We start from the raw sequence: 12,889 nt of genomic DNA on the forward strand, positions 1-12,889 counted from the left end.
CTCATGATGTTAAGCAATAGATTTTTTTTTTTTTTTTTGGCAGCAAAATGGACAGAGCATTTATGTATTCTTAATATTAATCCTTGCACCGTGCTACTAAAACTGTTAATGCATGTAAAGTGATAACTGATATTCAGGCTTCAGTATATAGGGGGTACAGAACCATCCACTGAAAAGATTAAATTCAACGGCTCCCCTGAAATGATTAAATTCAATGGCTCCCCTGAAATAGCCATTAGTTAAATTGCATTTGCTATGCAAAAAGATACTTAATTTCCATTGCTGAAATCCTATAGGCAGTCTGATGTGCATTTTGAATACCAGAACAAAGGCTAAGTGAAAATCTTGTTACATTTTTTAGTCTGCTGCTTCTGTTCCGTAGGTTTTCCACTATACTTTGCAATGGCATATAGAACTGAAAAGGTGTGTGTGTTTTGTGGGGATGTTGAAGGGAAATAAAGTATGAACACAGTACGAGTCTCTAGATCCTGGAAATTCAAAGTAATATAGTATTTCATTTTAATATTTGGTAGAGAAGTAATGCAGGCTTTACAAATTTGGTGTATCATATACTGTACTTAAACCATCAGGAAGTATCCTCAGGATTCTAAATATTTTGCTTTTTAAAAATTCTAGAGGATTTCAAATGGTTTCACAAAGATTAAGCTTCACAATACTACGAGGATCTACTGATATTCTCATTTTGCTGTTGTGCAAACAGAGTTTAAGAGACTCACTGAAAGTCACATGAGAAATTTGAGAGTCATGGAAATAGAACCAGTCTCACTCAGTCACAATGCCATCCTTTCTTCCTCCAAACCTCGTTTGTTTTAAAGTCTACCACTGTCAAATAAGAGTGATACTCAGAGTTTACATAGTCTACAGTTAGGCTGTGATGGCAGAGATCATGAATTAAACTGTCCCCAGATATGCACGCAACTCTTACAGATATAGGAAATAGAAAATGCCAAATAGAACAGATATAGGAAATAGAAAATGCCAAATAGAACAGATATAGGAAATAGAAAATGCCAAATAGAAAGGATGTAATATCTGGGCTTGTGAAGAACATGGGAGCTACCCGTATTATTTTTACGAATATTGTGTACCTGTTTATTTGATTATGATTATGTTTGCTACCTGGTTTCAAAGGATTAGCTCCTACCGGAGCTCACCTCACAGCAGAGGTCAGAGTATGGCTTTACATCAACCAATCACCAGTTCCTAACAGATAATGCAAACAATCTGCTTTGAAGCCTATCCTTGACCTCCCCCAGTGGGGTGCATAAGCCGGTTTGGCCAGCTTCAGGAGACCCAGGTCAGACAAAGGAACTTTGGAGGGGCATAAAAAGGGGACCATAGAACAGGAAGAGAGTCTGCAGGGAAGCAGATGGAACCCCTGTCAACAGAAGCAGAAGTACCTAGGATAAGCTGGACTTCCCTAGGCTTTGAGGGAATGCCAAGCTGTAGGTAAGACAATATGCGTGTAGGCCTTCTGTTGTTTTAACCCTTTTCTCGGATTGCTATGCTACTATATATAAAATTTTGTTTTGAAAAAGCTGCTTTGAGTCACTGTTTACACCTACTGGCCACAGCTCCTGAAGGGAAGGCTCTTGCAGGTGCCAAACCCAATTGGGCCTGTTCAGGAATCATGGTAAGTAAACGGGGATGCTGTAGCCCAGAAACCCAGTCTGAGTGGGAGAATCATGGAATTCTACTCCCAGACAGAAGGCAGGGGCCCAATGTCTGAGGGGTTTACTCTGGAGAGATCTGTGAGGGGAAAAGGTGCAGTTTACACTAACTGTGACAATGCTGTTACAGCATGTCAATCGTGTAAACTGATTCAATTCAATCACCACACTAAGATATTTGTACTGTAGTCTGCTAAAACTACTCTCCTTCCCCTGCCCCATTCGAAGTTTTCTATCAACTTTCATAGTGTATTTAATCTTTGTAAAAACCAATGACCACTGGGCAGCACTGGAAATAGAAGACCTCTAGTTACCAACAAAGCTGGTATTGCAAGGGCAGCAGCAGTGCAGGCTTTCCACACTGCCCTATTAAATGTGTCCCAACCACGACCTGAAGAAGTCATCTCTAGGCCTAAAACAGGTGAGTTTTCACATCCATTCCACTTTTAGGCTCAGACTGTAAAAAAAAGTGCCAATTAATGCCAAACTACATATTGTTTGCACTGTGAGCAAGTCTGAGACCAATGCATAAGGTAACCAAGAGCCATCACATACTGTATATGAATTGTTTCCAGTCCTTACCAACCTGAGCCAGCGTAACACCTGGAATCAGTACGCTCCATTATCAAACCCCCAGTCATCTAGTCAATGAGTCTTGCCTTTCTTTCTGAAAGGGCAGAATATAGTATATTCTAACTTCTACCCAAGAGAGAAACCTGAACTCCATCACCCTTAAATGCTCATCCCATTCATAAATGGGTTAATACGGCGGGTTGACTATAATAGTAGGGGACTGAATTTAACAATCCAGGAGGGCCCTTCCAGTCTTATGTTCATTGAACAATGTATGAAACCAAGCATGATACAATGCAAAAAGTGGAACTGTAATACATCAAATAGAGAACGATTCAGGATTTCAGATATGATTAGTTCATATATGTTTCTGCTTCTCAGGGAGGTATTTGCTATATGATAATGGTGAGGAAACAAGTTTAAGTGGATTTAACCACTTCTATCCTGCTGGACATAGCTGACATGTGGAGCAAAATGCATCAGATGCTTCTTCCAAGTAAATCACTTAATCGTGCGGGTGCTCCATTAGCCTGTCAGAACTTCAGAATAAACGGTACCATATTCTGTTTTAACGAAAGGGTTAAATGACATTTCCTACCTCCCAATTTAACTTTCTAAAACCAGTCAAGTGTAGCCTAAAGAGTGCATAATGGCACTGTACTAGTACAGAGACTGGAAACAAATAAAAGCCTGGGGGGTAGGGGGGAATATTTGCCCTCTACAAAGAGCTGTACTGGCTCAGAACGCCACTTTACTTGCTGTGTCCCAGTAGGTAGAGGCTTCAGTCAAGCTGGGCTAGTGGGCTTCAAAAGAGTTTCCTTCTCCCTAACTTTTTTGTATTGGCATAACAAGTTTGTAAGCTGAGGGCTTCCCACAAGACATTTGTTATTTTCCTTTCCCTTGCTCCCTCTGAAATTCTCTACAGAACTGCTTGCTGGTTTGGGGGTTTTCTGCTCCCTTTTGAGATAGGAGAGACCATTCTAGCACTACAGAACCACAGAGATAGATGGAACCTCAGCTAAGGGGGCTTTGATATACGGCACTTTATGCAAGTGCTAAGAAATATCAGCACTGATGTGATGTATTTAGCTTCAGGCACTCTAGACGCTAATTAGTTACTCTAGTACTGTCAAAGTTTGACTTGGTTGACGTTATTAACATTTGGAAATAGAACACTAATCACATTGTAAATGAGCACATGCTATATGTCAACTAGCAACAGGGTACCACAGAATTAAACAGCAGAGAGTACCAAAAATAGAAATTGGTACCTGCCACTGCCTGTTGGTAATAAGAAGAACTACAATCCATCTGTTCTGAATTGGAGTATTGATGGCATAGACTAATTCTTTTGTGAGATGGGTAGAAGAATATGGCACTAGTAAGACAAAGTATCTAATGGAAACTGTTTTTAAGACGAAGGCTGCATTATTTATTACTGTATTCATAGTTTGGTACATTATAAACTGATTTGGATGTGATTTTATCTGAAGCTCCAGACAGCAGTGTTCTTCAGTCATCCTGGGCCCGGGTTTGATCAATTCAGCTATTGATGGTGGCCTATGTAATTTTAAAACAAGAGTTTTGCCTTTTTCATCCCCTCCACCCCCTACTCCACTATGTAGAAAGAGGGAATTAGAGCAGGGTCATTGTGAGAGGAAACATTTATGGAACAGGTGTGACGTTATTGACATGAACTGTGACCGTATAGATCATTGTTGCAACTAAGGTCATATAGTGGCAGCATATATTGTACAAAGGTTGTCATGTGAGGTCTATGAAGAGGTTATGATTTGCTGGTTATAATTATGCTAGATGTATGTGTGTATCATTTTTGTATTTGAAGTTATGAATATGGGCTATGTACTTGTATCTTAAATGTTTTTGATTCTAAGTAGCCTCAGTGAAGCATTTGGTCAGCTTCTTGAGAAAGGACTATTCTCAGTAAGTGCCCAATCAAGAAACACTTAACAACTAACAATGAACTTTGGGAGACGCCAATCCACATCTGAGCTTTCCTGGGAACCTTCAAACATGTAAACAATGGCGGCCTGTAAAGAACTGAGTCATGCATGGACATGTGACTTGCTCATGAGACTAGAAACTCCATCTTGTTGTGATTTTCCACAGTCAGAACAAAGGGGTGTCCTTTCACAGGGAGAGAATATAAAAGGCTATGGAAACTCCTCCATCTTGTCTTCAATCCTGCATCTGACCTCTGGAGGAACTTTGCTACAAACTGAAGCTCTGAACAAAGGACTGAATGACCCATCCCAGTTGTGGATGTACTCCAGAGGCTTGATTTGAACCTGCAGTTTATTCCATCACTGCTACAAGCCTGAACCAAGAACTTTGCCATTACTGTATGGCATTCCATTTAAACAATTTTAGCTCTCATCTCCATCTTTTTCCTTTATGAATAAACGTTTAGATTTTATATTCTAAAGGATTGGCAACAGCGTGATTTGTGGGTAAGATCTAATTTGTATATTGACCTGGGTCTGGGGGTCCTTTGGGATCGGGAGAACCTTTTCTCTTTTACTGGGATATTGGTTTTCATAACCATTCATCCCCCATAACGAGTGGCACTGGTGGTGATACTGGGAAACAGGAGTGTCTAAGGGAATTGCTTGTATGACTTATGGTTAGCCAGTGGGGTAAAACCAAAGTCCTTTCTGGCTGGCTGGTTTGGTGTGCTTAGAAGTGGAGAAACCCCAGCCTTGGGCTGTAACTGCCCTGCTCTAAGCAATTTGTCCTGAACTGATACTCTCAGAAGTGTTCCACCAAAGGCAGCATCATTACAACAGGTAAATTAAAAGGGCATTTTAATGAGAAGGGGGGAGGGGGTGAAAGGTAGGCAATTTGCTTTTTGCAGTTTTCTTCAACGCTTCCTGGGGCAATGCTTGGACCAGCTGCTACTTATACAGAATTTTGAGAAATTAAAGATGTTGCTTGCTTACCAAGAAACAAGTAAAAAAATATGGTTAACACATGGAGAGAGAGTACGTGTGGACTCTTAACCAATCTTACCAACAGCTTTCCACAGACACAAATTAGTTAGCCCAACTTTTTCCCATTACCAATCTGAATATCCTCTCAACACCATCAAACAGGAATAAATATTCACATAAATGGAGTTACACTGGCGTGATGAGAATTATATCTAGCTTTACAGTTTCTTAAAAAAAAGGTTACAAAGAAAAGTCATTGAGGAACCAAGAAGCATGTTTGAATTGCTTAGAAAAATTATAAAAAGAGTATTTACAGATTAAGCTCTACTGTTTAGATTAAATGACCAAGAAGTGGGCTTTCATCAGTGAACACTCATGTCATCTTTCCTCTCACTTCAAAGAGAAAACAATCTTTTTATATATGCATAAAATTAATGCAGTATAAATCATTTTATAACCAGGTAAGCATACACCTTAAACTAACCTCAGCAACTCTCTCCAGAAGAGGTTCCAGCCAGTGCTCATTGCATTCACAGTGACTGTCCAGGAATGTCAGTACTTTAGCCTGTGCTGCATCTGCCCCTCTGACACGGGAGCGCATCAAGCCTGAGGGGAAAAAAAATCTAAATAAGTCACCACAGGAGGAGGAATATCAACAGTAAAGAGACAATAACTAAGTGCTCTAAAATGTAATTAGTACTCCAATGCAGTCAGCCTGTTAACAAGCCCAGCTATAAAACCAGCTGTTAGTGTAGATTTAGTGAAATGATGAGAGGATAAAATGACCAAAAGTGACAAATTTCCAATCTGTTGAAGGCTGGTCTACAGTTTTTGTACTTAATTATTTTAATTAGGTGTGATTTTCTACCAAAATAGTCATACTAGTGCAACCTCTAGTGCAGACACAGTAATACTGGTATACATGGTGCTTTGACAGTATATCTTAATTCCCCTTTCCTTACAGCAATAACTATACTGGTATAAGTATCTTCACACCTGCATAACTCCATCCACACCAGGAAGTTGTACTGCTTTCAACTATACTGGTATAGTTAAGTGGTATAACTTGCATGCTTAGACAAGCCCTAACTTTCCCAAGAACTTGCTGTAGTGGTTCCTGTCACAGGCAGTGGCAGATTTGCAAAAGGGGACACCATTGCCAAAACTCTCCCCTTCCCTTTTACCTCAAGCCTCCTTGAGCACACTTTCTGCTCCTCCCTCTTGGATTGCTTCTAGTCTGGCATCTGACCCTCTCAACTGCATCAAAACTGTTCTCACAAAACTAGGACTTTTTATTCCATGTTTAAGCGCCTTCTCCATTTCCAATCCTCTATTCCTTGGGCTTCTGTGACGGTCTTCTCTGGTGGTTCTCCTACTTGGCTGACCACTCCAAAAGAACTTTTGGTGAACACACTTCTCCCCTTTCCCCAGAGTAAGTCCCTGGGAGATTTACCCTTGGTTCCCTCCTTTTTATCCTCTCCTCTACCATTGCTAACTGAGTGATCTCCTCTGTTCCTATGGTCTCTTACCACGTCTATGCAGACAACTCAGATCTACCTCTCTGCCCCCAACTTCTCCCCATCTGTCTCATCTCTCAATCAATGTCTCACCTCTTACTTAAATTAAACATAGTAAATACTGAACTCCCTGACTTACCACGTCTTCATCACTGTTCACAATCCATTGTTTTCACTGTTGTTCAAGATCACAACCCTGGGATTATATCTTTCCTTTTCTATTTATACTCCAGTTCCCATCAAATCTTGTTGCTTCTCCATCTACAAATGTTCTAAAATCCACCCTTCCTCTCCATCCCCACTGCCAAAAGCTTCATTCAAAAGCATAACTTTGTCATATGGACTACTGCAACCTTTTCCCTCTCAGGCATTCCCAACTCATCTTTCCCTTCCTTCAGTCTGACATTCAGCAGCTAATGAAGTCCTGAAGTCTCTTTCACGATGTCTTTCTACATGAAGTTTAATCACCTCATCCTCACTTTTAAGTCTCTACCCTGCTTACATTTCATCTCATTTTCCCCACCTCGCCCTCTGTGCTCTGACCACCTTCACACCTTGTTGCTTCCTTTGTCTCCTTCCCACTCTCACCTACATACTTTTTGTTTGTTTGCTTGTTTTTAAATAATTGCGCCCTCCATGTAGAACATCCCACTGGGGCACCAACCACCTTCATTCTTCTCTTTCAAGTCCCTTTTCCCAAAATACAACCTTTGGATTTTGCTTGCATTAACTTCCACTCCCAGGATGTCTTCTCTACTCTCTTGCACTATGCCTGAAAAATATCAGGCTTTCCAATTTGCTTGCTCTGACTCCTTTTTGTTTTAACTCATCCCCTCATTTTCCTACCTTTTTCCTTTGTCCATCTTCACGTTCTGCTTTTCTAATTTCTTATGTTACACTTCATTTCTCTTATTTTTGCTCCTCTTAAGTTTTAATGTTCAGATCAATAAGGTATCAATTTAGTACTATACTTATTTACTTTCTATATTTGTTTTGTACATAATAGTAACACATGCTTTTGATAACAAAATGTTAAAATGTTTTCAATACATTGTTTTTTGTTTATATGGCTCTTTGTAAACTTGTATATAGTTGTACATTTAGGGAAAAAAATAAAATCTTAATAAAAACAGACTGCTTGTTCTTCAGGGCAAGAATCATATCTACTCTCTAAAACACCATGCAAAATGAATCCACTCCCGTTAATTGTTCATAAATTGTTTTTTCTGGGACATGCATCATTAGTAAAAGATGTGTCAGTCAAATTATGTCTTCGATTACACTTGTGCAATCCTGCTCTCTAGATGTATGAACCAAAAAGAATTTAGCTCACCCTCTCTACAGTTCTACAGTACTGTGAAGAATTAAAAACACACTAAGATCTCTACTTTAAATCAGTTTTCCAGTGACAATTATCTTGTTCTTTTTTACTTTAAATGCAGTTATGATCTGAAAAATGACATCCTCTTACTCAATAGACCCCAGTCAGTGTTTTAAGTCATCAGTGCTTTTTTTTTTTTCTGACAAAGTATTGCTTACAAGCAAAGTCCAAACAATATATTCAAGCACTGTACACCCAGCAGAGTGGAAATTCTTGTGCAAAATATACCTTTAATTATACAATGTCAAGAGGTTTCAAATGCGTCAATTCCTGGTTTTGGACAATCTCTTATAATTACTTAAACATCCAATAATTCTAGCTGCCCCAGAGGCAAGACTGGCAGCCTCGTAGGCAAATATTTATAAAAGTGAATAAGGACATGTCTGATAGTTCACTCTCAGCTACAGTAGCTGTCAACCTCACAAAGTTACATCAACAAACAGCTATAAGACAGTCTCCCATGTCTCTAAGGTTTTAAACCCCATATTTAAAAAGCTGCTGTCTGAAGGGCTCCTATGCTGTGAAGCGAGAGACTAGTGTGCAATGTCAAGGGGAAGAAAGAGCGAGACAGAGGAAAGTGCCTGAATCAGATTGGAAAAGTACCTTATTTACACACCTAAACATTACTTTTTATTTGTTGCATTACTACTCCACGTATACTTTTTTGCACAAAGAGAAACAGAATACATAGCACATATTTAAAAAATATATTTCAAGTTCACTGTTAACAAAAAGTAACTACAGGCCTAAAATCCAAGGCATTTTCCCCTCCCCAAAGTAATTTTACAAAACGCACCTTCTCGACGATCATTTCGAAGAACCCGCACTTTCTCAATTTTCCCCAACAGAGCACCATCCTCAGCTAGATGAGACATGAATTAAATAAATGACATGCAATTTGACATAATCATTAAAAGAAATCATAAAATTAGCTGTTTCACCAATGAAAAGCAAAAAATGCAAGTTTCAAAATATTTACATTTTAACATACTTGTAAATTAATAAAAAGGTAAAATGAATCTCTCGTCTTGTCACAAATAGGTTTTTATTCAACTGAAAAACTAAGCTTGCCTTAAGTTTTCCAATATTTCTGATGTGATGAACTTCTAATGTGCTACAAAATGCATGTTCCTGTAAATTAAAGGTATCCTGCCAACTTTATTTTAGGCACGTTTTGCAGAAATAGGCTTTTACAAGATATATTAATAAAAATAACTGATTTCTCTTTAAACATTTTTTTAAAAGGCATTATGTCTCTGCAGTGTCTATAACCCAAACTTCGCAGTATCCTGCTAATATATGTGAACTCACCAGTGAAATGAAGTAGATGCTGATTTGTAATCAGAATTTATACTTACTGGCCTAATTTCATTGTTCAAGGTGTCAGCCCCCTTGTAAAGCAGTGATATCAAATGGCTGGTACAAATATCAGAAGTTTATAATAAAAACGTTAATACTATGGCAAGCTCTTTCTTCTGTTTGGGCTGCACCCAGCAAGATGTGATTAAAAACTACATACTGCATGTTTCTTCATAGTTAAATGGCAATGACAATAATTCTGACAGAACTAAAATCAAATATGGAACCTGAAACTCCAAACTCCAAGTCACATGAGTAAGGATATTGAAGGCACAGGTCCCACGATAGTACTTACGATCATTGCTGTAGTCATCCACCAGTATGATTTCTTTGATAAGATGTGATGGGCTTTTTTTAAGCACACTGAAAAAAGAGAAGTCAGATAACTAATTAGGGTTCACCTTCCATATTACAGTTATGAGAGTGACTTGCAGGGCAACAGGATCTCTCTCTGTATACCTGACAACAGTTCGAAGTAAAGCAGATCTGGCCTCGTTGTGGAAGGTGATCACTACACTAGTGGCTGGCAGGTCTATCCGCCATTGTTTCCGTTGACACCTAAAGACAAAAAACCCTGTAATTTAAACTCATAGTACTCACAATGCAAAGAACTCCATTATGAAGCTGTTACCAATAAAATTAATGTATGTCCTACCATACATCTACCTTAAATATTCTTCAGAAGATTGAAATACTTGGCTCTCGTGAGTAACATTAGAATAAAGTAATTTCCTCTTTCTGATAATTCTGGTAACTGCTCTAAGCAAAGTACTTTGTTTATAGTTCACAAAATTATAACAGCTATGTGCTGGCCATATTCAAGGACTAGGTAAGCCTCTCCAACCAGTGACAAAAGGGCTTAAATTTGATTTGCTATGAGCCCACAGATAACCCTTTATTAAAAGTATTTATACAGTACTTTGTATTTCAGACTAATTTATTGAGGAACCATTTGAAAGCATGTGATTTTTACAGTTACTTAAACAACAGGTTTCAAGTGTTCACCTTTCTCTGTCAAAATGCACACAAATATATCTAGAGTTTTCAGGGATGCATAGCATGTATCTGACAAGTGTAGATGTACGTATGTGCTATTACGATCAATGTTTGGTAAAAACTATGAATTGACATGCAAGGGCTGCTATGTACACTGTGCACCAGTGACAAGCAAGGCAGAGCAAGCAGATGGCAGAACAAGTTGGAGCTCTTTTGTCACTGGAGAGGTTTCAGCTGTTGCCTGAATTTGGCCAGCATGCAAACATTCTGACATTTAACTGTTTTGTTGCCTCATCACTTTAGCAGATGATATGGGAAAGGTGCTGAAAGTGAAATCCACTGGGAGAAGGGAAAACAGAAGATAGGGAAAGAAGAGAAAGAAAAGGCAGAAATAATGATGGTCCTGAAGGTGAGCCTACTTTCCCAGCGAGTGATTGAATGCAACAATAAAGTACTGAATAAATAAATAAATAAATAAAAGATGGGGCAAATTGATGTAGTACTCAATTCTCAAATGGCAATATTGCTTAAGCACAGCAAGAAACTGCTTTGAAACCTTCTTGTGAAGTTGCTGTATGCATACACAATTTTATTCAAGTTGTGAGTTGTATTTTTTTTAAAAAGCTGGTAATTAAAATTGGCATTTCAGACTACTGCTTGTGGCAACAACTTGATTGAAGAGCAGCATTAAGTAGGGACATTTTATTGAAAAGTAACATTTTAGCCCCATAACTAATATATACACATACTAATATATATATTAGTTAAGGGGCTAAAATGTATATATTAGTATGTGTATATATTAGTTAAGGAGCTAAAATGTTACTTTTCAATAAAATGTCCTTACTTAATGCTGCTCTTCAATCATCATATTATATATATATATAAAATGTGTGTGCGCGCGCACACACACACTAGTTAGGGCTAGATAAAAATTCAATACTATTTCCAGGAAATAAATAAAAGAGGACACACTTTCCCATAAAATATTTTAACCCAATAAGTAACTGAAAAACAAAATTAAAGTTTTATCTGACCAAGTCTTCCATTTGCTTTTAAAGTGTTTGTTCCCTTGCAAAGATGATGAGGCACTTTTCAGTTGAGCAGTTCATTTTGTACTACTAGCATTGCAATCCCTGATGAATATAAGATTAAGTGGCAATTACATTTAAAAAGGGATAGACCAATACCTTTAAAACATAATTAGAAAATACTACTGATGATCTGGGTAGAACTGGGTCTGATCCTGTCCTTGAACTGTAATACATTACAAATCTTTAAGTTCCTCGGTTCTGGGAAATCTGATTTTCTCTAATGCCCAATTCCAATATCAGAATTTAAGGGTGAAAATATTCATTCCTCAAAGGTCCTCTTTTGCTATATTTGACTTCAGTGCAATGGTGTTTTAAAAAGCTCTTTATAATACTTAGAACTTGGATAAGTACATGTTATATAAATCTAAATATAAATAGCTAAATAAACCTCTTAAAAATTAGAGTGTTTAAAGGGCTGCATTCTGATTGTTTGGGACTGGTGCTCAATTTCATGCTCAGTCCCCCACTTTCAACATCCAATTCCATGTACAGGTCTCCTAGGTGGCTGGCACTGTACTGGTCTTGCTCACAAATATGATCTTCTATGTAAGTCTAAAAATCCATATTTTAGGATTCTAAAATTCAGAATTTGAAAAACAAGAGTAGCTGTGAAATGATATTCATGCAAATAAACACACAATATAATCCTTCTAAACAGTGATAATGATAGGGTAGTCCATCTAACAACTAACTTTTCATCAACTCTAATGGGCTCAGAGTTTAATCTAGAAAAGACCAAATCCCAAAATACTTAATCCCCCACAGGACCTATAAGAAATTAAGCTGCTTAAAAATCTCATTGGCAATACATTTGAAAAATACTATCAATTATTGTGTGTTTGTTCCCTTCCAAAGGGAACAGAGCAGGAGAAAGCCTCACTTTAGAAGAGATCCTATGGTATGTATCACAAAAGGCCTGGGGAATTAAAAAAATGATCCTTGTCCACCTAGAATGATGCACACTAGTCTGTTTTAGTGACTTCATTTCCTTTGATGTCCTTTTAATTAATATTAAAAGCTGAGTGTTTTAAAGTAGTGGTTCTCAACCTTTCCAGACTACTGTACCCCTTTCAGGAGTGTGATTAATCTTGCTTATCCCAAGTTTCACCTCACTTAAACTACTTGCTTACACAATCAGACATACAAATACAAAAGGGTCACAAACACTCTATTACTGAAAAAATTGCTTACTTTCTCATTTTTACCATATAATTATGAAATAAATCAATTGGAATATAAATATTGTACTTACATTTCAGTGTATAGTATATAGAGCAGTATAAACAACTCATGGTCAGTATGATATTTTACTTTGTATTGACTTGGC

General features: G+C 37.9%; 1 protein-coding gene across 1 annotated transcript in view; it reads right to left on the reverse strand.

Moving 5' to 3' along the window:
• The window catches only part of GALNT2 (polypeptide N-acetylgalactosaminyltransferase 2), a 150,091-nt gene that overhangs the window by 40,343 nt on the left and 96,859 nt on the right, over positions 1–12,889 (reverse strand). The window contains exons 4-7 of the mRNA XM_065400847.1: positions 9,932–10,030; positions 9,768–9,835; positions 8,910–8,975; positions 5,700–5,821 (exon numbers count right to left, since the gene is read on the reverse strand). Coding sequence (XP_065256919.1) covers positions 5,700–5,821; positions 8,910–8,975; positions 9,768–9,835; positions 9,932–10,030 — 355 coding nt within the window. The remainder of the gene's footprint in view (positions 1–5,699; positions 5,822–8,909; positions 8,976–9,767; positions 9,836–9,931; positions 10,031–12,889) is intronic.

The sequence above is a fragment of the Emys orbicularis genome, chromosome 3 (genome assembly GCF_028017835.1).
Source record: "Emys orbicularis isolate rEmyOrb1 chromosome 3, rEmyOrb1.hap1, whole genome shotgun sequence".
NCBI lineage: Eukaryota > Metazoa > Chordata > Testudines > Emydidae > Emys > Emys orbicularis.